General features: G+C 41.6%; 1 protein-coding gene across 6 annotated transcripts in view; it reads right to left on the bottom strand.

Annotated features, from left to right (window-relative positions):
• KIF13A (kinesin family member 13A) overlaps nt 1-20,417 on the bottom strand; it is a 188,375-nt gene that overhangs the window by 84,714 nt on the left and 83,244 nt on the right. For all 6 annotated transcript variants that reach the window (XM_006269194.4, XM_019498469.2, XM_019498467.2 and 3 more), the window contains 4 exons: nt 18,041-18,101; nt 5,079-5,171; nt 4,299-4,479; nt 2,611-2,698 (listed from right to left, as the gene is read on the bottom strand). In XM_006269194.4, coding sequence (XP_006269256.2) covers nt 2,611-2,698; nt 4,299-4,479; nt 5,079-5,171; nt 18,041-18,101 — 423 coding nt within the window. The remainder of the gene's footprint in view (nt 1-2,610; nt 2,699-4,298; nt 4,480-5,078; nt 5,172-18,040; nt 18,102-20,417) is intronic.

The raw sequence follows: 20,417 nt of genomic DNA, 5'->3' as shown, positions 1-20,417 counted from the left end.
CATGGGAAACGGAAAACCCAGATTCCTGATTATCATTAAGATGAAGGGGAAAAAAGAACCTCCTAGTCTGAGCTGTAAAACTGAATAATTTGATGGACTGAAAATAATTACATTTCTGAATCTTCCCCAATTCCAACAGTCTACAGATCCGCAACCAAGAACATACTGATACCATCCACATTACAAGTCATATTTGTTTAATAAAAGGAATCAGGCCAGCGCATCCATTTCGACAGATAAATGCAAAGCTGCACTAACACTATCTTCATTTAATTGGCTAAAAGGGTTACCTTACTTGGAGACTAGCTTTCTACACATACAAAACCTAAAGGCAACTATGCTGAGTTTGATACACATGCTTACTTATACTTCTGAATCATGTGTATAAAAAAGGTGATGCTAGTGTGAAATTAAATATTAACAATGATTTTAAAGACCTAGGTCACAGGAGAGGATTGAACAAATGTTGTTTTCACGTAGCTCAGGCAATTCATAGCTAGAATTAGGTAACAGCAGTCAATGAATTTTAATTTATTTTGTTTTTCATGTTACACACATACTACTGGTGTTTAAGTGAAACTGAAGATAGTTTTCACACCTTGAACTGTGCACATCTGCCTCAGAAGTACAGAAAGCCAATGAAAAAGCTCTGGGGGCACTGGGTGTTGGCTACAGCCAAGACTGGGAATCTTAACTGGGTGTGTCAATGCTCCTGCTGGGACTTAAAGCCAGAGGTTCCTAGCTAAAGGGTCTTGCCCCTCTGCTCAGGATCAGACCAAATGCCAGACATGGGGTCAGGAAGGAATTTTACTCCACGGTCAGATTGGTATGGACTGAAGTGGGTTTTGCCTTCCTCTGTAGTGGGGGGCATGGCCCGCTACCCTGGATCTCTTGATCATATATTAACGACCTTTCATAGAAGAAGGACACTGGCTACCATGGTTCTCCTGATTTACCTGTGGCAAGTCAAGGTGTTGTGTGGTGTTATGGTTGTCAATAGTTTTACAAAGAATTTAGATTATGGATTTGCATAGGATAGTTTGGATAGGGATGAACCTGACACAGGCAGGAGGGTGGATCAGATGACCTATGAAGGTCCCTTCCAGCCTATGATTTTATGAGAAAAGGACTCTGCCCCCACCCCCGATTAATAGATTCACTGATTCATAGATGTTAGGGTCGGAAGGGACCTCAATAGATCATTGAGTCCGACCCCCTTCATAAGCAGGAAAGAGTGCTGGGTCTAGATGACCCCAGCTAGATACTCATCTAACCTCTTGAAGACCCCCAGGGTAGGGGAGAGCACCACCTCCCTTGGGAGCCCCTTCCAGACCTTGGCCACTCTAACTGTGAAGAAGTTCTTCCTAATGTCCAGTCTAAATCTGCTCTCTGCTAGCTTGTGGCCATTGTTTCTTGTAACCCCCGGGGGCGCCTTGGTGAATAAATACTCACCAATTCCCTTCTGTGCCCCCGTGATGAACTTATAGGCAGCCACAAGGTCGCCTCTCAACCTTCTCTTGCGGAGGCTGAAAAGGTCCAGTTTCTCTAGTCTCTCCTCGTAGGGCTTGGTCTGCAGGCCCTTAATCATACGAGTGGCCCTTCTCTGGACCCTCTCCAGGTTATCCGCATCCTTCTTGAAGTGCAGCGCCCAGAATTGCACACAGTACTCCAACTGCGGTCTGACCAGCGCCCGATAGAGGGGAAGTATCACCTCCTTGGACCTATTCGTCATGCATCTGCTGATGCACGATAAAGTGCCATTGGCTTTTTTGATGGCTTCGTCACGCTGCCGACTCATGTTCATCTTGGAGTCCACTAGGACTCCAAGATCCCTTTCCACCTCTGTGCCACCCAGCAGGTCATTCCCTAGGCTGTAGGTGTGCTGGACATTTTTCCTCCCTAGGTGCAGCACTTTGCATTTCTCCTTGTTGAACTGCATTCTGTTGTTTTCTGCCCAGTAGTATGTATGTGCATAGAATAATATTAGTATGTGCATAGAATAATATTGTTCCCAACATGTTTCAAAATACTTAAACAGATTATTTATTCAGGTTTTTTTTTAAATAAAAACAGCTCTGTGCAGTTTTTATTAAAGCCTTTTTTAATACTTTATTGCTTTTTCTATAAAACTAGGAAGAAAACATTTTCACTTGACTCGGGGCTATGCAGTTAGGAAAAATTCCAATTCCTATGCAATATAAGAAAGTTGTATCCAATGCACAGAAAACAATCATAGGAATTTGTATCAGAAACCTTAATATTCTGTATTTTGAGAGCTTGGCCATTTCCTGTAGTCAGAAACATTTTGGACTTAAACACTGTTGGATTTAAACACTGTAAATTCCAAAAACAGAAACACCCTGATACTATGGGCCATTTTTCACTAATGTCACTAAAAAAAAAAAAAAGGCTGGGTTGAAAAGTCAAGTGAAATAAGTATTTCTTAGTCTTCAAATGTCCTGGTCAACTTTGTGACAGTGAATAATGGGATATCAGAGAACCAAAAAAGGGGTCTTTTTAGGAACTAAACATCTGATTAGACACTAATGAAGAATTTCTCTTTGCCCTACTTAGAGAGATGCTTTTTGTTTATTAGTCAACTACACTTACCTCAAAGCTAGTAACAGCCAGCTGAGACAAGCCATCTACATATGGCCCCAAGACTTTGTGCTCTCGAACCTTAAGGGACTGCCGACTCCTTTGGAACAAAACAGCAAGTTATTCAAAAGCTTCTAACAGCAATACAGTTATGAGCTTTTCTGGTTAAAATGAAAGATTGTTTGCAATGCCAATGCAGCAGCTATACATCAGAGAGCCACCTGTTAAATCCTGTGTTAATGATTAAAGTAATAGGCAAAGCATTTTCCACATAAACCATACATATCAGGTGTATGTTCATGCTCAGAGGCTGAAAAATGTAACAGAGCTCTCATAGCCAAAGAGCTAAGCCATTTATTAGGGAAGATACAGAATATAATGTATGCAGATGACTATCAGTAAAACCCTGCTGAAAATCTCAACCTCTCAACCTCAACACAATTTACTCAAGCACCATAAGTTTAGGCTCTAAAAGCTTGGATCCAAGACTAAAACTTGTGTGTCAGTCCGGCCATGGCTATTATATTACTGAAGGAGCTGACTGCATTTCCTCTCTTCCTTTTTGTATTCCAGTTCTCTACACTGTGAATCTTGCTGAATAGCTTTTCCAACCAGCGAGGGCATGAAAATGGCATGATTTCTGATCAGTCACTACTGTACAGGGTTCTGAATGACAGTGGTGAAACTGACTTCCCTTCATTTCAATCCTGCACGGGAAAGCTACAAACATGAAGTAGTACAGATGCTGGCAACTGTCTGCATACCCCAGAAGTCAGTACAGCATTATTTTTTATTCGTACAGGTATTTTTGTAACTATTAGAGTGACATTTTTAACAAAAGGTCACATTTTGCAGAAACAGATGGTTTAGGCTTCCAAGTACCCATACAACAGAATATTTCCCAATATTTGACTCCCTGTTCATACCTAATTCTGTATATAATGTGTAACAGGCTCTAAAGAACATATCTGTTTTTATTCTTAGATATTTGTTCACACAGTCACTCATCTTATTAAATACAGAAAAGCAGAAAGGGAGAAAGATTCAAGGGTCATCACTGAAGTCTAGCCATAGAAGGCAACTGGCTACATACAAAGGGAATGAGGGCTTATATAGGCTTATACCCATTTTTAGGAAGTCGTTTTCTGAAGGGAAAGGGAGGTCAAGTCACCTAACATGTTTTAGGCTTAATCTTATATAATATTATATACTGTGAGGGTCCAGGTGATAAGATATGGGGCTTGAAATACAGTGTGGTTTCTTCATGATGGTTCAATCCTTCATGGAGTGAAGCATTTTTAATCTCCATAATTTGTATGTGCAGGTTGGATAAATATTTGCCTAGGCTGGTATGGACAATCAGACTGCCTTGAGCAGGGGGGTAGAACAACATGATGTCTAGATTGTCAGCTATTAAATAGCTGCCCTGGTTATACAAAAAGGAGAGTATATTTTCCATTGTGGACAAAGCCACTGGTTAAGAAAAGTGCTATTTTAAGCCATAATCAAATAAAAAGTCAGTATGCAACCAAAACTTTAGGTTTTACAACCCTGGTACTACAAGGACTTACTGTCTAACATTTTGGCTTAATGCTTTTTTTCTAAACTACATGTATAATTAAACAAACTGAAGAAGTTTCTCTCAGCCTTTCCAACTGATTATTTCTATTTTTCAGTTTTAAAATGGAAAAATGACTTACCCTTTGGGGTCTAACAGATCTCTGACCTTCTCATTATAGATTTCCATATAGGATACTTCAACTTTAAAGGTATGAGACTCGTTTTCTTCTCTAGAGATTCTCTGAAATAAAGCACAGCAGAGCCGTGGGATCAGGCCCAGCTGCTCCGCATTCCCCATCATTGAGAAGGATTTTCCTGAACCTAGAGGGAAGGGGAAAAGTAACGGAATGTTTAGAGCATCCTGAAATGTCTGAAAGAGTCACTAATTTGTTCCTGCGACACACATTCTTCTCTCCTTTTGTTCTTCCAAGAGCACATTAAAGAAAAACATAACTGAGAGGATTCCAAACAGTCAGTCTGTTCCTCTGACTATTTGCTGAGAGATGCAGGTACGCTAACAGAGAAATCTTTCATAAGCCCCTCAACACAGCGGCCATTAATTGGACACCTCTTGACAGTCTTGGCAGACACACAAAAGGCTGAATAAGTTGGAGTATGAACTGCGCTTTCTATCCTGGAGGGTGGTCCCAGCAGGTAGAAACTAAAAACACACTGACAGAGTTGTGGAGGGAATGCTACACCACCACTCCCCTGGCTGAAACCATTGTGTGTTTAAAGAAAGACTATTTCAATCTCCGGAGCCATCAATCAATCACTGAATTCACTTAAAACCAAATAGAAAATAATACTGAAATAAAACAGCCTTGTTTAGAGAGTTTCTAGTTTTAACACTGTTGTTCTATTTTTGCCCCAAAAAGCTTTCTTCCCCCTTCCCTCATAACAAGCAGAGAACCTCTCACCTGTCTGTCCATAGGCAAAAATACAAGCATTATATCCCTGAAAGGCCTTTTCAAGAATTCCTTCTCCAAGGCACTTGAACACCACTTCTTGACCTACAAAATAAAATGTTTTTCTTTTTTAAAGTTGGAGAATTGTATATAAAGGAAGAGGATTCTTGAAACATTAGTGACATACAAATTATTAATGAGGAAATGTAATTTAGGATACATTTGCTTTTGAGTCTATGATTAAAGAAGAAAAAAATGATCTAAGATACAAAAAATAAAATAACTAAAATGTAAAACCCAGTGGACTAAGACCAGCTATTCCAGCCACATTCAGCTGTCTAAATAAGTGGCTAATTTTAGGCAAACAACTGTAAACATTTTGGCTAACGTGCATTCTGGACGAAAATGTGGAATGCTGTAACAAAACTGCAATATACTGAAACATCAGTAAACTAGAGACAAATAAAGAACACTCTAATACAGGGCTTCCCAAATCGTGGTACAGGTATCCCTGGGGGTATGCAAGACATCTGAGGGGTAGGCAGGAGAAATTGTGTAATGGCAGATTTAATTTTCATTATAATAATGGTTGGCATTTAAGGGGTTAAAATATATAATGCATACTGGTAGGGATTAGCAGGCAGCTGGTAAATCTGGAAGGGGATACCCAATAAGAAAAAGTTTGGGAACCTCTGCTCTAGTAGAATTTGTTCTAGTTACTTTCTTGTAAACCGGTTCCCATTTCCACTAAAAACCAACTATTTTTAACTTGATGTCAAGGTGACACTTTGAACACAATGAAAACATTTAGAGTGGTATCTGGAGATGACAATCATATTAGTGGGTTGACTGATTGAATCTAAATCTATCTTTTTCTAACAAGTCTTTCTTTGAAATATCAGATATAGAAATATCAGGCTTTGAGCTCACTTTAAGATCTAGCATGTGCTTTAAGCTCTTTGAGCCAGGACATGCAAGTAAGAACAGTGGTTGTTATCAGAAGGTTCAGAATCCATATGCTACCAACAGGGTCAGTGTATTATGTATTTTGAGCTCTGATCTGGGAAAGGTGGCATCTGCATCTAGTCCTAAAATAAGCATAACTGAGTTCAGGATGATATTTATGTCTACTCTGGGGGTCTGCTTTTTATTATACCTAATGCCTAGTGCTAGTGGTTTTTTTAGAATATTGATAGTCATCTATTTCTCTCTCATTTAGGACTTAGGCTGTTGAAAAAACAGGACTCAGGCTGTTGAAAAAACTTGAAGTGACCAATCTTATTTAGCAGATATACTGATTAATTTAACATTTCTCAGATCATATATATTTTCTGGGTCAACATTTATAAAACATATACACAACTACACAGGATAGATTATGAACAGAGGAGATTCTCTTGCTTTCCAACACGGGATCCAATAACCTCAATATATAAACTCCAAGATATTTATACAGTGCACAATACTTGAAGGCTAGGCAGTCTATTTTGTAAACTATGCATCTTAAATATATCAGGTGATACAATGATCTAAACAAGTGCTATACCCAGAAATAGTGTACACATGGTTCCATTTTTACATGTTAGCATTGTGTATGCCTTGATTTATATCAAATAGCATGCTTTAATTAATTTATAATATATATATATACTGAGTAAGACGTCATCCAGTTGCAGTTATCCTCAGCAGTTTGGAATGAGCCATGTTTACAGACACTTCATTACTAATTAGAAGCTAGAAATAATCAGCATTTCCCTTGTTTCTGTACAAAAACAAGGGAAAAAGTGAGCTAAAAATTTGTCAGGTGAGGACATTTTTAGAAACACTTGATGCCTTAGAAACAATTCTGCTGAAACATGCACTCTCCACCCCACTCTCCATATTTTGAATACTAGCAAAAGACGTTGAAAACAGGGTCTTTTGTGACTTGAGTTTTTATCCTCCTGCAGCTTATTTCTTGACTGAAGTCATAACCTTGCACAATATTACAATCAACTCCACAGTAACTAATGGAGATATCTGTTTTTTCTGAGATGCTGTGGCAAGAGGTGCTCTAGAAAAATTAAGCTAGACAACTAAGTGAGAGGTGGGTAAAGAAGTCAGAGACTCTAATGAAGAGGAACAATGCAAAAAACTAGCTTCTTCAGCCAGTTTCTGATGGCACATTTCTAAAACGACCAAAGCATTAATTTCACATGAAGCCACTTGCTTTTCTGCCAAATAAGAATGCAGTCTCATGCTGAATGAGGCTGAAGGCAATTATTTCAAAGAGAAAAAACATACAATTCTGGATAGAACATGTGGAGAAGCTAAAATTGCTTTTCTAAAGGAAAAACTTGTACCACTCACTTTTGCTCAATAACAGACAAAAAAAAGGACTTCCCTCCTGTTCTGAATAGAACATGCAAACAACAGAAGGCATAAAACAGGGTATGCATTGATGGATATTAATTTGACTTACAGAATCATTAAGGCTGACAAATGAGGAGAGGAAGAGGGAGAGAGGGGGAAGAGATAGCTTAACTCTTTCAAACCAGCTGGAATTGTTGTAGGTCCTGAGATTACCAAACATTTAATTTTAAATGGAGAGGTGCTTAATCTGGAAGCAATCACTATATACCCCCTAAAATGGCATTTTTAGTATCACTTTTAAGAGCAGAAACACACTAACACAGCTGGATAGGTCATTAACGAGAATAATGTTTGATCTCATCAACTGAACTATCATGGGGTAAGATTAAGCTTGCTTTCAAATTGCATTCACAAGAAAACAGAGAAGAATTTAAATTCCCACTACAAGCAACAGTTTTGCTAATGGAGAAGCATTTTGTTGATAGCTAAATGGAAACTAGGAAATTTTGCATTATCATTCCCACAGACACCTCACTGCTTCTCCCTTGTATAAGTGGATGTCATTAGGGGGTTACAAGTTCAGTCATCACAACATCTATAAGAACGATACAAAATGACGGCTATGTACATTTGTGGTTATAGAAAACAAGTATAGTTGTTTTATATTATACCACTGTACATATGTTTTTAGTAATCCTATGCTGTCCATGGTTCATATCTTTCATTTATATATTTTTTTTCTTCCATAGACTTCAAATAACTTTTAGGGGGGGAAGTGAGTAGGCATTATTAAAATCCCATTTTACTGATGCAGTAGATTCATTTATCTTTTTTTACAGTTTAAATTTGCAACAGAGCTGGGAACAGAAGAGAGGTTTCCCCCGCTCTCAAGATAGTGCTCAATGCTGTAAAGTACCACTAGTTTTTTAAATAAAGGAAGTGAAAATTATGGCGCCATCAATTTGGAATCAAGCCAGTTACTTTAAAACTCTCAGTGTATTGCTGTATGCTCTGACTTCTGATTATACCACCTCTGGGAAGTTCAGCAGAAACAGCAAACTGGGAAACAGCTCTTTATAACATGGATGCTGAAATGGGCATGTTAATGAATACTCTGGCAGTCTGAATCTGCTATTCTCTGGTGATAAAATATGCCATCTTGAAATTGTATTTACAACACACTTCCTATATAAAATAAAAAAGAGGCTTTTGAAAACCTAAATCAGAAGCTGAATGCACTTTTAAAACAAATTATGTAAGGAGAGGTATTAATCGAAGCTTAATTTCAGACTTTATAAGATCCTTAAATCACAACTGAATTATTTTCAAAGCTTCAGGACACTACTCATAGTATCCTCATTTATTGTCATTGTCCAGCACCAAATTTAATCTTTCAACTAAATGAAGTTAAATAATGCATGAAGGTGCAAACTAATTTAAACCTGCTGAAACACTGAATGCACTTTGGCAAGCAGAACTACAAAGCCTAATGCAGACTCTGGAAAATCCAAGACAGAACAAATGAATGAATCAAGAATCCAGTTCCAGTAGAAAACTGCATGAAGAATCTTTGGATCTGGAATGATATTTTCCCTCTATGGTTATCAGATATGTGACATTCTTTTATATATAATACAAATGGAGATAAAGGAAAATGTTTTGTCTATTAGCATCAATCCTGTATGAAGTCTTCAAGTAAAGCCTTTAAAAGAATTAAATAATAATAATTATTTAATAATTTATTATTTTAAAAAATTACAAAATCATGTTAACTCTGATGTATGACACTGTTCTTCTCTTAGAACTATTAATCCACACAGATGAATAACTTTTCAAATACACCTGTGAACATTCATCCCATGATATGATAACATATCACTTTGAAAATTATTGTTTTTCGCCTACTCAGTATGCTATTTTGAAACATGTCAAAGCTAAACTTCTTGAATGAAGTGACAACCTCAGATGCGGACACTACAGATGTCGACTTTAATATTTTCAAATAAAGCCTACTGAGTTATCCAAACTTAGGACTGTGTGAGCAAAGTTCTTAACTGACCTTTACTCTAAAAACACCCCCTCATCCACACACTTGAGAAATTCAAACTGGATTTTTACTAAACTTCCTAAGCAGGGTGTGTGCTTCTGGACTAAGACAAAATCTGAGAAAAGGATGCCAGTAAGCCCGCTGCCTGAGTGACAGAGGGGGATGGCTGAGCTTGCGCTGCCCATGTGGCAGTGAAAGAAGGGGGCTAGCAATGCCTGCATGGCAAGAATGCCATGGAGCCCAAACAGTGTGTGGCCTGCATGGTGTGTAGCCCAGGGCCTGTGACTGATACAGCATGGGACCCCCAGCCCCTTGGAAGTTGGACAGACCTGCTCCAGAATATCTACAGGTGCATCTTGGGCTCTGCACCAGCTCCACATGGCTTCTGTGCAATTTCTAAGGCCCTGATTCTGCCAAGAGATACACACAGGCAGATACCTGCACTCATGTAGAAACCTACAGACTACGCAGAAGGCCTCCATGGGGAGAAGGGGCAGCCCGCACGCACTGTACGACACAATTCCACATGTACATATCCAACATCAGAATGGCGACAGATTGGGGAAAGCTGACACACTCCTTCCCATAAAGCCCTAAAAAATATGGGGCTGACCATAAATATTTGTTTTTCGTAATTTTAAATTCTAACTACTGCCAAACATTTACACTTATACTTGTATATACACATATCCAAGTTCAATTGTGAGAAAAATTAATCTTGGTGATAGTCTCATTCCAGCGATAAACAGTCTCTTGACCAGATCAAAGACAATGAGCCCAACTGCCCAGGCCTCCCATCATGTTCGTGTAGGTTCAGCACAATATATCTTCTGATGTTTGAACACTACGGAGCCCTTCACTCAACTGCCACTCCAGGGCCCTTTTCACTTTATGTGGCTTTACCTGTTCTGGCCCCTGAAGCCACATCATCTGACCCTTGGGGCTCCTCACTGGTTTGAAAATGTGGTGGCAGAGGAACAGTTGCCTCTCCCCTACTGCCAAATTTCCTGACCTGTGGAGAGCCCCATGAGCTGAAAAGCATGGCCCTAAGTCAGGGATGGGCAATTATTTCAGGCAGAGGGCCACTTACTGAGTTTTGGCAAGCTGTCAAGGGCCGCATAGGTAGCCCCACCCCTTGACAGGTTGCCATCTTGTGACCAGAAGTCCCACCCCTAACCCCTGACCTTTGCCATCAGAAGTCCCTCCCCTTGCTCCCAGAAATACTCCTTTCAGCAAGGCGTTTTGCCATTTCAGAACCAGAAAAATACCAAATTATATTCTAAAAAGCAAAAATCTACAACATTTATTAATTTGCTATTAAAAAATATTTTTGTCCTGATTTACATGCGTTTGTGTAGTGTATGCAGCGGTGTCTGCACAATAGCTTAAAATGAAGTCTTATTCTTGTATATTGTGGGGGGTGGGTATAGGTTTGCGGGGGCTGTAGTTGTGTGGGTATGGGGGGGAAAGGTGGCTGGGGTTTGTGTATGGCAGTGCGAGGGGAGGCATAGATGCATGTGTATGGAGGGGTGTGCATGTGGGACTTGCCCTATGAACACACGCACACACTCTGCCCTGTGCCTGCAGACACGCACACACTCTGCCCTGTGCCTGTCGACACATGTGCACGCGCACACACATACACACCCCTACCAGCGAGGTCCCATGCTCCGCAGTCTGGGAATGCAGCCGGGAGCCACTGCCACATGGTGCTGGAGCAGGGCAGGGGCAGAAAAGCAGGGAACTGGCTGGGAGGGGCGGAGCTGGGTTGCTCAAGCCTGCTGAGGGCTCCCTCTGGGTCCTACTGCCCCTGGGTCCTGGATCCTACTGCCTCTGCCAGCTTTGACAGGGAGCCGGGACAAATAAATATTAATTTACTAAATTTTTTAGGGGCTCTGCGGGCCGGATAAAATGGCCTGGTGGACTGGATCCAGCCCGCGACCCGTATTTTGCCTGCCTCTGCCCTAAGTGCTACACCGGGTGTGCAGAGCAGCAAGCGGCCTGATCCGAGCATGTGGCATCAGGCAAGGGCACCACGGGGTGTCAGGGCTCAGTCCTGCCACATGGGGCCCAATTCTTGTGAGTGGGGCCAGTGTGAAGCCCGATCTGAGAATATGGGTGCCAGCTGAGGTACCACACAGGGCTTGATTTGGCCTTTGGATCGACCCCATGTCACCCATCTGGCTCGCAGGGCACCACTGTACTAGTCATTTGATGGAGTCTTTTATAACAATATGAATTTTTAAGTCAGCCAAAGTTGTTTGTTTACTGCTTAATCTCTGACCCAGTGGGGTGGTTGGTGTTGGGGAATACAGCAAATATTTTGAAGCTTAAACAAATCATGGGTGGGTGTCAGAAGAGAATAGCATTTATTGTTGCAACACCAAATGTTTTCAGCTTTATTATGCAGTCCTACATTAAACTCCTTGGCACAAAACAATCACAACTCCATGGATCAGAACAGTAAGAGCATTAGAATAAACTATTCCACAAATGCAGCAAATAGTATTTTGTGCATTATAAATTAAGCAGATCTCCAGAAACTCCAAGGTTAAGGGGGCCGTGGCCAGGAATGACTTTTGTTTATGTCTATGAAAAAAGGTGTGTTTCTGCTTTAAAAGTGTGCTAGGTGACATATTTTGTAAACTAAGTGGTGAGAGGGAGAAATAGTGTTTGGTTTACCCCAACTAGCAAATACTCAATAACATATAAATCAATTTAAGATTGGGGTTTTAAAATCTTAATGCATTTTATAAGACAACTTATCTATTTTGAAAGAGAAAAGTAAGATTTGTCTTGACCAGAACCTATAAGCAGAGGTAAAACCAGGATCCTTGCTGATAATGCCTCTCTGCCTAAGATTGGTTATTATTTTTCACTAACCCAACTGAGGTTCCCTTCTACATGTTATATATATTTACACAATTAATTGGGTAATTGAACAATTTGTGCCATATGTGGCATAGCAGGAGGCATAACTGTGAACCATATATCAGATCCTATCATACTTTTACCTGAACTTCTAGAGGGGCCCTGAGAAACACTACTGAGAAATACGTTACAGATGCACCATAACCACTTTCCACACCAGTGCTGAACAAAGTCATAACTGCATCTATTGTTTGATAAAGGCCTATTTCTGTTTGTATTGATTGTACAAATGGCATACAACAGGGGTAAGGGCTTGTCTGCACATGGAAATTACCATAAAATCAGCTTTAATACTCCACTGTCTAATCCACACTAACTCCCCAGGTGGACAGTCTTTGCATGTAGGAAGTACAATTCACTTTCAAACTGGCATAAACTATTTTATACTTTCTGTACACAGAGGACACAGTCAGCACAGAATTGCCAGCATGCTGTAGAATTCACACCCCAATTAATTTCAAAAGAATGTTCCTGTTTAGACAAGCCCTAGCTTTATAACAGGAAATGGAGACACACAAACATAAAACTGCTTTAAATGAAATATCATGAATCATTGAAGTATGAGTGCTTTGCCATTAGGGGGACACAGATAAAAGATTTTCTTGGCTGATACCAATAGCCGATGATTAACCAACCATATTGGCTGATGCCGATCTGATAACTGATATTTAGTAATAAAATGCCTTGCACTAAACTACTGACATAGATAAACCATTTTTGTTTGTTCTGCATTTATAACACACACACATACCTCCTGCCTGCTCCAGCCCTCGATGAAGAAGGCAGTGACCTCGTTATTCCCATGCATGTCGCTCCCTCGCCCACAGCTCCTACCCGCAGCCCCACTCCCTGTGCAGCCCATGATGCCATCCTGGGTGGGTGGAGCAGACCCTCACATGGACAATGGCACCAGGTATGTTTGGAGCCCCAGAGCACACCACTGCTTCAGCACCAGCAAGCCGCACGCAACCGAGCTCCCATGGCCACTGCACAGAAGCCACTTTTGTAAAGGCGGCCAATGCCTGGCAGAGTGGAATGATCCTCACACAGGGCCTTACCCACCCATGCACAGCCCAACATTTGTGGCAGCCCTGGTGCTCAGGACCCCGCAGCATGCACAATATTGCCATAGCAGCAGCAGCAGGAACCAGTAACAGTCCCTTTGTTGCTGAGCACGGCATCCTGGGACTGCTCCCCAGCACCTCCTCCCCCTCCCACTGCTCACTGGGACCTGTAGTCTACCATGGAATCAGGCCAGCAGCAGGGCATGGGAACCAGACTATACTTGCGAGGGTATTCTGGGCACAGGGCTGTAATTATCAGCTACAAAAACCAAAAAAGCTGATAGCCGATAATGATATAATTTCTCCTTTTATTGGTGCCAATCTGATAGCCAACCAATAAATTAGTGCAGCTTTATTTTCCATTAACTATTAACTGGAATAGGCTTTTTTTCCTTCCAGAAACACTTTCTTCTCCTCCACCCACCTTTAACGATCCAGCAATAAGGAAGATAAATAATGAAAGTGAAAACAAATCAAGCCTAGTTAACACAGGCTACTTCCACATTTACATATACAAAATAAACACCTTTAAATACGGGACTCTTCTCCAGCAGATTAGCTGTTTCTTAATGAATTCTGTGCCACATAAGTATAGACTTCATAAGACACTTCTATTTCCTAAGAGGCCACAGGCAAAAGTTGCAGAACCAGAGAGCAGCTTGGAAGACCTGCCTGCTTTATCAGTGTCAGGCTTCAGAACTCAGACCTGTGCTCAATTTAAAGAATCCATTTCAGAGAGACTACTCATCTCAAATCCATGAGGCACAGCTGTGCCTATATTCTGTGCACAGCTGTGCCAACATATTTCCCACACTGCTGGGCTTTGTTGGTTGCCACATGGGGCTGGGAGAGAATCCACTTCCCTACCACACATACCTTTTCTGCTGTGTGTCAGGTGGGGGGTTTTTTTTGTTTTTTTTAAGCCTTCCTCAGAAGCAGGGGATGCTAGCTGCAGCCAAGACTGGGAATCTTGACGGGTGTGCCAGTGCTCCTGCTGGGATTTAAAGCCGGAGGCTACAGGGTCTTGCCCTTCCATTCAGGATGAGACCAACTGCCACTGGCCCCAGCCTCTGGACTGCACTTTTCCTACCCACCCCTCAGCACCAGGCTATTTTTAGCACCTCCCTTGGCCCCTTACCCCACCCCCAGAAAAACAGCTCCTACCATGGACCAGCCAGCCAGCCACTTCCCAATCCCCCTGCACCCCAAGCCTACCAAACTCCCTCTCTCACAAGCTGCTCTTGGTGCCAGTTTTTCCAGTGTTCGCCGATGCTGGGAAATGAGGAAGTAAGTTGTGATGGGAGGATTGGTTTGCTGCACTAGGAACTGTACAGGAGTTCAATTAGATCAGTCTCGCTGGAGCTGGTCTAAGTTAGACTACCTCGGAGGTACTCCTAACTTCAATTAGGTCGGCCATTTTTAGACCAATATAACCTTCCTGAACTTCTGTACAGTTCACACTTAGATCACCTAACTAGGGATCTAAGTGTAAGGTCCACACCTGGGCAAACTAAATTAGATCAGGTGGCCATTTTTAGTGTGATTTAACCTCCTGCTACCCGCCTTGAACATCTGTGTGTATTATATGTCAGAACCCCATTGGCATAATGAGAATAACTGTATTTCTACTAGACCGTGGCACTGCAAAGATGCGTTAAAATCTGCTCCATCTCTACAGTAACAGGAGCCATGTAACTACATACAAGTTCCCGCTGACCTTAGCAAATCAACTCTAGTTTCCTGAAATCTTTTTATAAGATTTCTAGGAGATTGTTTAATTGTTCTTTTAAAAAAATAAAATAAAAGATGTGACTTAATAAATGTTGGGATCCAAACATTACTCAAGTTCACTAGCACTGCAGTTTGGTTGCTTCAAGACTCAGATTCTTTTATCTTTCACGACTTGTAAAGGTAGCTGTTCCTTAAGTCAATCACTAATACTTATAACACTATATATTAAATAATATATAATAATAATTATTAATAATATCATTAGATAAATAGTAAGTCAATCAATTTATTAAGTCAATCAATAATACTTACAATACCATACGTTAAATCATTATTAAATAATGATATAATTATTAATACTAACAGAAGCATACTGGCTTCCATTCCATTCAGGAGAGCACACAAGACATCAGCAGACTCTCCCTATGCCTGAAGAAGCATGTTTGTGCTTGAAAGCTTGCAAAGAACAATTTTTCCAACTATTTAGTTGGTCTAATAAAAGATATCACATTTATGCAAAGAACCTTGTGTCACTAATATTTAGACACTATTGTTATATGTTTATACAAGCAGCTACTCAGTGGACATATCTACATGAGCCGCCCACTGCACAGTTGTTACTGCGCAGTCATTTAGTCCCTGCAAAACCAAGTACTAAATGACTGTGCAGTAACCAGCGTTTCTGTGCAGTAGCATCCTGGCATGGCTGCCTAGTAACGCTTACTGTGCAGTAGCTCGTTACTACTGTGCAGCAGTGTTGCATCACAGTTTGTGCCTGGCGACACCACTGCACAGTAAGCGTCTCACGTAGATGCGGCCAGTATGTACCAGCTGTCCTGCCCAATCCACATAACATGCAAATCTGTTAAAATTGGAAGATAGTCAGCCTGACCATTAGCTCAAATTGTTAACACGTGTATTTTACCTCGAGATCCCTGGTTGAAGATTTGATAATGGACAAGATGCACAATTTTGTAGTACCTAGTGCAATAGGAATCTTGGTCTGTGACGACAGCACTACTTGCAGTAGTACAGACTCAGCCACAAACAAATAATAATATAATCTAGACCAGTGTTTGTAAACCTGTGGGTCGCAAGAATATATGAAGGGATCATGAACAAACTTTAAAAAAGGATTAACAAGCTTTAAAAAAATGGTTTATCCTTTAAAGGAGAAAAAAAACATAGGAAACCATGGCTTTTCCCTTGCAGGCTGGCAGAGTTCCAGCCTACAAGGGACTGCTTGGGGCTCCCCATGCCCCCCACCCACCCCAACCCCACATACTGGGGGACTAGGGCCTGGGGGCAGGGTGTAGTGGGTTGTGAATGAGGGGCACTGGGTCAGGACTAGCCATTGATGTTTATAAGTGGGTCCTGGTACAAAAAAGGTTGCGAACCACTGATCTAGAAAAAGTTGAAAACAGGCAAAAACTCAATAGTGAAGCTATCAAAAGAAACTACAACATCACTCAAACACTACCAAAAGAAACTTGATTTATTTGAAAAGCAGGGGACCTAGCAAATCTTCATCATCTCTGTGCTCAGCTGTTTGGCACCAGAACAAGGGGCGTTACTGTACTACATGGGAGAGTGTTACTGTACTACATGGGAGAGCATCAGTTAACAAGAGTGCTTTAGCCAGCTGACAGCCCTGTAAGTTAAGGTTAAAGCAGATAAAAAGAAAATCTTTTAATCCTCCTCCCCGCCCCACCACCCCCAAATTTATTATGTTCTGGTGCATATGGTTTGCTCAGAAGAATTAAGTCACAAGATAATTCCAGCAGCATAAAAAAAAAAAAAATCACATTAACTGGAAAAGGTTGGTAAAAGCATCTCTTTCATCAAGAAAGTCTTGAAAAGTCCCAAACGTCTCTTTGCTATGTCTGAAAATCCATGACAGGAAAGAACCTAATCAGACCCTTCTTAAGATACAAGTATAATTTGAATGAGCTATTGTACAGAGGAAAAATTAAATAGCTTGAGGTTTGGTTGGTTGTTTTTTTTGGGGGGGGGGAGGAGGGATGGTGAAGAGAGGGTTCAAAAGATGTGTTGCTATTCTACAGTCTGATCGGACAGACTAATGTCAATGTGTGTGTGTATAAAACAAAGCTGCATTTCTCAAGATAATAAGTCAATAGAAAGTTTAGAATGCAGTAGAAGAAACCGGAGTATAACTGAGACCCACTGAGTTCAGTTGGAACTGGATGGGACTGAGCACACAAATAAAGTTTAAATGTACTTGTTCATTTGGTTCCAAATTCTCTCTCGTTATTCCTGCTGAAGTCAACAAAAAACTGATTTCAGTAGGAGTGATTTCCTGTATAAAAAGTGATCTTTTATCTTATGCATGCAAAAAATACAGGAGAATCTACTGGACTGAACATTATATGAGAAAAGGTAATAGCTGGCAAGTGAGTCTGACATGGAAGAGGGTCAAAGTTGGAAACATGACCTCGGTCTGCTGTTTGAGTGTTGAGGACTTGATGAGGAGATAATTTTTCTGTCTGCAGCTCTTTTAGTATGCCAATGAAAACATATGGTTTCATATCAAGCATTAGCCCCAGCAGAAATTTCTGACAGAGAACTGGAACTGCACCTCACAGAAGGCTAGAAAGGCCACTGAAGAGGAGAAAAACCATTCAGGCTTAGAGATAAAAGACTCCATTCCCAACACTGCAGCATGCTCCTTAAAGTTCATATTCTTCTTGATCTGAGCAGACTCTACTGCAAAACCAGAAGCTTGTTTTAGTTATGAAAAGGGTAGCAAACCATCCAAAAGAGAAAGGGAAAACTATTTTCAAAACATTTAGCTCAAATGCACTATCAAATATGGGAAAAATTAATCTTACCTGCATATTTTGTGGTGTTTGATTCATCCATGGACCAGAAGCAGTAATCAAAGGCAAACACCTACAGAAGAATATGAAAAAATAAATGAAGAGCTTCCCAGATACAAGACACTTCTGCCGTGAAACACTACACACGCATACCTATTTGAATGGCAGATGTAGCATGCGATTTTCACAGGTCCCAGAACAGATCTGGAAAGGGCTCCATCAGCAATACTATACTTTGGAAGCCTTGCAGAGGTTCAAGAGGTCTGGACTACCGTATGCATTATAAATAATTCAAAATACTGCTTAAAAAGACTTGTGCAACCATAGTAACGAGGTATGCAGAACACATAAAAAAATAAAGGTATTTGAGCCACATTCATCCTCCTGTATTTAAGAGTTTCCCCACAGTTGGTTAATTCAGTTTGTTCCATGCAGGGACAGTATTACAGGTGAGGCCTGTAGCACTAAGGTTGCCCAACACTCCCTAACGTAAGACCATTTTCAATTGCATAGCACTTTGCCAAGATGACTATTTGATAGGGCTGTGCGAAGCTTTGGTTGCTGATTCGATTCGGAGGAGACTCGGCCCAATTTGGTGGCCGAATCTCCGAATTCAAGTCAGGAGACCAATAAAAAAGGTCCAAATCGATTCAAATCCTCTGAATTGATTCGGAAAAGATTTGGAGAGATTCAGGCAGTCCCTGCTCGCTGCTGCAGAGAGCTAGACCCGGACTCTGTGCCAGTAAGTGGGGTGGGGGGAAAAGAGGGCTGGAAGAAGGGACCATGGGGGGACCCCCGCCAGGCCCCATCCCCCGCCTGCTCCCCCAGACCCTCTGAACACCGATTTGGGGGACAGTGATTCAATTCAGTGATTCGAATTGCTGTCCCAAATCAATTTGGCCGAATCTGATTCGGAGATTCAACTGCCACCGAATCGGCTGAATCGAAGAGGCCCCACCCCCCGCCCGCTTTCCCAACCCCGTCAACGGCTGCCCTGCCCAGCCCCAGCACTTAAAAAAAAAAAAAAAAAAAAAGCTACAATGGCCATTGGGGTTTCTGGGGGTTTGTGGCAGAGCTCCCCCATGCAGTGTGGGGCAGTGGGGATCACCCCCCTGCCTGGGCATGAGCTGATGAGTGCAGGGCTTCTTCTTTTTTTCGTGCCGGGACGTTAGGGCTGGGAGAGCAGGCAGGGGATGGGCCCTGTTCAATTCGGAGATTCAGCTGATTCAGTGGCAGCTGAATCTCCTAATCAGATTCGGCCAAATCAATTTGGGACAGTGATTCGAATCACTGTCCCCTGAATTGGTCAAATCTGAATCCAAAGCAAATACTAGCCACTTCACACAGACCTACTATTTGAGCTGAATGCTCATGCTGAGAGTCTATTTCAGGCTGTTTTGTGTTGTTGTTTTTAGTTTGTGGGGGGAGGTGGAGTTTAAGTAAAAGCAGTTCAAGCATTTCTCAAAAGCAAAACAAAACAATCCATTCTCAGAACTTTTTAAGTAGCTGTACCATGTATTAAGAAAAGTAGTTTGGCATTTAGTGAGGACTGTGTCATTTGATGTTCCTTGAAATTTCCTAAATTTGGCCCAGTCATAGGCCCTTTAAAAATCTCCATTTGCACATGCTCAAAAGCAACCTCTTCAATTTTAGCTCAAATATCTCCCCAAATTCCATCCATGCTAAGTATATGCCAGGCCATCACAGCTCTTACCTGCAACCAGATTGCACTGTCCCCACACAACAAGAAAGCTCATGCCCAGTTTCCAAGTAGTAGCTGTTCTCATCTACTCTGGACCAGACACTGGACCTGAGAACAGGAAGCCTGGCTCTCTTGCATTCTCAATTTCTCCTCACAGTGTGGAGGACAATGACAGCCAGTTTGAATGCCGAAGGGACAATAGCTAGACAGAATGTGGAGATAGAGGGTAGACTGAAGAAAGAAGCCTGGTCAATCTGGGATTTAAAGACTGAACATGAAGGCTAGGGATGGATACTCAAAAAGCTGGAGCCTAAACTGATTCAATCCTTGCAGGTTGGTCTAATCTGCCTAGGCTGAACTGGTTTGTAACAGGACAAAGATTCTCCCTGGACTGAGGAAATGCAGGCACATGCTTGCAGTTGCTCAGGCCAGGTGCTGGGGGCACTAGAGCACACCCATGCCTGCAGGGAAGTATGCAGGGGGGGGGGGAAGATGGCCAGTCCAGGTTTAACTGGAGAGAGGGTGTTAATTCCCCCCTCTCTGTCTCACTGGCAAGGACCCAAGACAGCAGCAACAGGGTACATTGGCCTCTGAGGCAGAAGGGGCCAAGGAGGAGGATTAGTCTCCCCTCTACCCACATTGGCAACTGGGTCTGCCCACCATTGCTGCCATGCTCACTCCCTCTGA

The sequence above is a fragment of the Alligator mississippiensis genome, chromosome 3, assembly GCF_030867095.1.
Source record: "Alligator mississippiensis isolate rAllMis1 chromosome 3, rAllMis1, whole genome shotgun sequence".
Lineage (NCBI taxonomy): Eukaryota > Metazoa > Chordata > Crocodylia > Alligatoridae > Alligator > Alligator mississippiensis.
The sequence above is the reverse complement of the archived record's forward strand: the minus strand, read 5'-3'. Positions and strand labels throughout refer to the sequence as shown.